At 47.9% G+C, this 4391-nt stretch overlaps 1 protein-coding gene across 1 annotated transcript; it reads right to left on the bottom strand.

The window, feature by feature from the left end:
* Positions 1-1159: 1159 nt before the first annotated feature.
* On the bottom strand, positions 1160-2324 carry hspb9 (heat shock protein, alpha-crystallin-related, 9). The gene has a single exon (XM_062531165.1). The coding sequence runs from the start codon at positions 2114-2116 to the stop codon at positions 1280-1282; it is 837 nt and encodes a 278-aa protein (XP_062387149.1). The 5' UTR covers positions 2117-2324; the 3' UTR covers positions 1160-1279.
* Positions 2325-4391: the final 2067 nt, after the last annotated feature.

Below are 4391 nucleotides of genomic sequence, written 5' to 3'. Positions count from 1 at the left end.
TCAGAGAAACCTTTGTGTGGGGCTCCAATTGAGGCCCTTTGGGGAATTGAATGTAATGGTAGCATTTAACGCTCCTCATCCTCCCTCTCAACTCCCTGTGTGGCCAATCCCCCTGATGCCGGACTAAAAATACTGTTTTCCTCTGCCTCTGTCTCGTCCTCTCACCCCCGTCACCTCCCAAAAGATCCATCCGCTGTCATCCGCACAGAGCAAAGCACTCTGGGTAAGAAATCTACAGAGGCACAGAGAGTTCCGTGATATTTGGAAGTGCCTACTGTGGGTTCACGATGTGCAAATATATTTGGAAAGTATACCTGCTGTGGGGCTCGTGTGATGTGTGAAGTTCATGACTGTGATGTGAATGTATTTTTGCTGTGCTCGTGTGGGTCCACGTAGCACTTCATGCAAAACAGTTTGAAGATTTGTCGTCCACCCACAGCCGCCGAAGAAGCTTAAAGGTTCTTCAGTGGTTCTTCCATCTAGACATAAGACAGGTGATAAGTCCCTGGCCAAACAAGTTCTTGTTGCATGAGTTGATGAAATAATTTCCTCCATCTCTGTTGTAACTTTCCCAGGAGTTACCTCTCAGACAGTTCAGCTGAGACTCCAGTTAAATGATGAGTTTATGCTTAGGGCAGAAGCTACCAGTTCCACCTCCTGGTATCTTTGTTATGATCTATTGGACGGATGGCTCAGCTTGACTCACCAGACTTAGATAGTTGCGCATACGACATTCCTATCTTCTACCAGATGAGTTGCTTGGACATTAGAATTGCCACTATGTCTGCCCCCTCTCTGACAGCAATTTATTGATACCACCGCCACAGCCTATTACCTCTCCAGTCTGGGTTCAGGAGGGAGAGGAGCGCGTGACGTGTACACATAAGACGGCAGCGCCATCATCTGTCTGCTGTGGGGAACTGCGAGAGGGGATTGCGTTCTGACTGAATGATTACACAGAGTTGGTCACATTTAGCAAATGCACTCTTGTGTGACATGAAGTAGTTGAATTCAACAAAAACAATTATTTTTCAGTGTGCTCAGTCTTTCACTCGGGGATTTACAACGCTATTCTAATATTGAAATTGTTCGTGCCGCTACGTCTCAGCGCTCCCGGTAAAGATTTCAGTGAGATATTCAGCCATTCAGACATTTTTTTTTATACTTCAATAATAATTTATTACAAAATACAAATGTCCAGGCAACAAAAAATAGAACAGAAACATCAATTCATTGTGTATATCAACAACATCAGATCAATCAATGTCCCGTTGTGTGCCTACAGTGACTTGTTGAAAGTGACCTCTGGGCCTGCTGGAGCTGAGCTGCTGGTGATGGGAAAGTCCAGGGAGGTCCGGTACCGGACCGGCGCGGCCTCCTCCGCCGACGCCACCAGCGCCTCCTTCACCTCCTCCTGCTCCTTGGGCTCCTCCAGCGCCTCCTTCCTGCTGTGGTGGGTCTCGATGCGGAGCAGGCCGTCCTCCCCCATGGAGCAGGTGACGTCGGACGGCTCGACGCCCTCGGGCAGCTGCACCCGCTGGATGAAGCCCTGCTGGCGGGCGCTGGCGGCCGAGGCCATGCAGCAGCCGGCCGCTGACGCCGTGGACGCCGAGTCCGCCGCCTCCGCCCGCTTGGTGGCCATCACCTCCAGCTGGCGCCCGGACACGGTCACTCGGATGTCCTCCGGCGAGAAGCCCCGGGTGTTGATGACCAACGGCCCCGAGTCCTGCTTGCCGATGGGCTGGACGGCGGTGGACACCACCCTGGTGGGAGGCGAGGCCGGAGAGGGCGAGGGAGAGGAGGAGGAGGAGGAGGAGGGGGCCGGTGAGGAGGAGGAGGTGGACGGGGAGGAAGAGGAGGAGCGCAGGGCGTCCAGGGTCTGGAAGAGTCCGGCGGGCAGGCCGTCGCACAGCTCGTTCAGCAGGCTGCTTCTCATCTCACTGCGCAGGCTCTGCACCAGCTGGGCGCGGCGGGAGAAGAAGTCCTCCCTCAGGCTCCGCACGTCCGGCATCAGACGGCTGGACAGCGGGCTGCTGCGCTGCATGGGCAGCAGGAACCGGGCCTCGTTGAAGAAGGGGTCGTCCTTAAAAATGCTCTCGGAGGTGGACATGGCCATCGCTGCTCTTGTCTTATCTCCTGTCCTTTGCTGGTAGTTACAGTATCTCAGATCACTCGAGGTCTCTTGCGAGGCTGCTCTTCAGGTCAGGCTAGATAGTTCTCGTGGTGCTTCTCCAGTAGGAAGACTTTTGGAAGTTCTCAGCTTCTTCTCCTATAGCTGGTTCTTGCTGGCCTCTTGGGTTTGTAGTTGTGAGGCTGTGAGGCTCCCAGGTTTATATACAGCTCCTGGGAGCGCCTGGTCCCACCCTCGTGTTACTACATTTGCGCTGCTGAAGTCACCCTGTAAAAGGAGAAGCTTCGTGACCCTCGGGCTTACATGCCTGCAAGAGCGCGGCGGGCTAAATTAGGCCGCATGACTATATGCTGTTTATGTTTATGAGTGGTCAGTCTCATCCATTTCCTTAGTGTCTTGTCTATACTGGTCCGTGTGCGAGGACGTGGCAGATGCCAGGGGTCGGGTTTCCGAGGCTCTTAGTCATCCAGCTTGGAGTGGACACCCGTGCGCTAATTTTATGATTTGTGTGCCACACATGTGTTCTCTTCTTAGCAGGTGGTATTTTGGGGGGTGTGCTGACAAAAAAGGGGACTCTCGTGAACAGGGTCAAAGAGTGTGAAGTCACTTCCCAAAGGTTCACAAGCACCTAAATCAATGTGATTTGTGTAATGCAAATATGTAAACAAAGTTTACTCACAAAGAAATACGATTTTGTGTTAGCAGCTACCAGTTAGATGTGGCGTGTGGTGTCCGCCTGGCATACCGGTGATGTCCTTTGGGTGCTTTTGTCTACAGTCAAATGTGTCATCCCTGTGTGCTCGTCATTGTAGGTAATGTCCCCGTTCAGTGTGTCAGTAAACTACTGTGTTCTCCATTCATAATGATATTAAATAATGTAAATTATATTACGATATTCATAATGATATTAAAATCATGTAAATGTTTTTATGATATTCAGAATGATTGTAAAGCATGCTGAAAAGCAACATGGAGACTACTGGTTTATTATGTAAACACTAACCCTAAAAAAACCTCATAAACACTAAAAAAAACCATAGAATAACAGTGTTATGTACCATACATACAAATACTATCAGATAAAATACACCGAATCACTGCCAGAGAGTGCTGTGTTGTCAGAGAGTGTTTTGTTGTCAGAGAGTGCGTTGTTGTCCTGTGCCAGCCCAGCACACATTGTGGAATAGCCCTTTGAAATGCATCCACCAGAGTCTCAAAGACAAACATGATGAGCTCAGTGACTCATTCGGGCCTCAGAATGTCTACACGTCGCTGACAGGATGATTATTTATGCATTTGCGTCCCCTTGTAAACAATGATGAATATCCATTTCTTTTAACAGGCTATAAATAAATCGGTGAAACGCCATCTTATGAATCCATGACATCCATGACAAATAAAAAACATGCTCACAAGATTCCAGATGCATTGAAGCAGCCTTAATAAAAGCAGCTCAGATACACAAACATCAACAAAACACTTAAAATATTTTCCTTCCCTTGCTAAAACTTTATCATATCATAAAACATTTATGTTAATAATCAAGCTGATGCTGTGTGTTCCCTTTTATCTGTTAATGTTGCTATTGAAAACAAGTGTAATATGTTAACCAACCTTATCCAGTTTTGACAAGGCAGTTTACAGAACATTTTCAGTCTACAAAGGAAAACTCTCTGACATGCGTATTGCGTGAACACAGAGTTGTCCTATATGCGCTTCTGTCCAATGGGTGGTAGATGGATGTTAAACTGCCATACCACACACACACACACACACACGCACGCACGCACGCACGCACGCACCCACGCACACACACACACACACACACACACACACACACACACACACACACACACACAACACACACACACACACAAACACAAACACAAACACAAACAAACACTCTATGTTGCTATTGAAAACAAGTATGACACGTTACAGTAACTGGCCTTATGCAGTTTACAGCACATTTTCCTGCAACAAAAGAAAGCTATCTGACATTATGTTTTAGTTGCCTATGGCACTACTGCCCCATCTATGGTAGATTGATGTTAGACAGGCGACTGAGATGTGGACTGCCATAGCAGAAATTATGTCAACCCTGTTTCAGAGCACCATAACGTCACACTGAGTATGTTTACTTGGAAATATTGATATTACGATATACATCTGATGAAGACCATATTCAGAATAAGACGCTGACAAGTAAACAGCATTTTCTGATTGCCTTAACCCAAACAAAGTCACAGTTGGAATCAGC

Source organism: Sardina pilchardus, chromosome 3, assembly GCF_963854185.1.
Source record: "Sardina pilchardus chromosome 3, fSarPil1.1, whole genome shotgun sequence".
NCBI classification, from domain to species: Eukaryota; Metazoa; Chordata; class Actinopteri; order Clupeiformes; family Clupeidae; genus Sardina; species Sardina pilchardus.
Note: the sequence above shows the minus strand (reverse complement) of the source record. Positions and strands in the feature narration are given on the sequence as shown.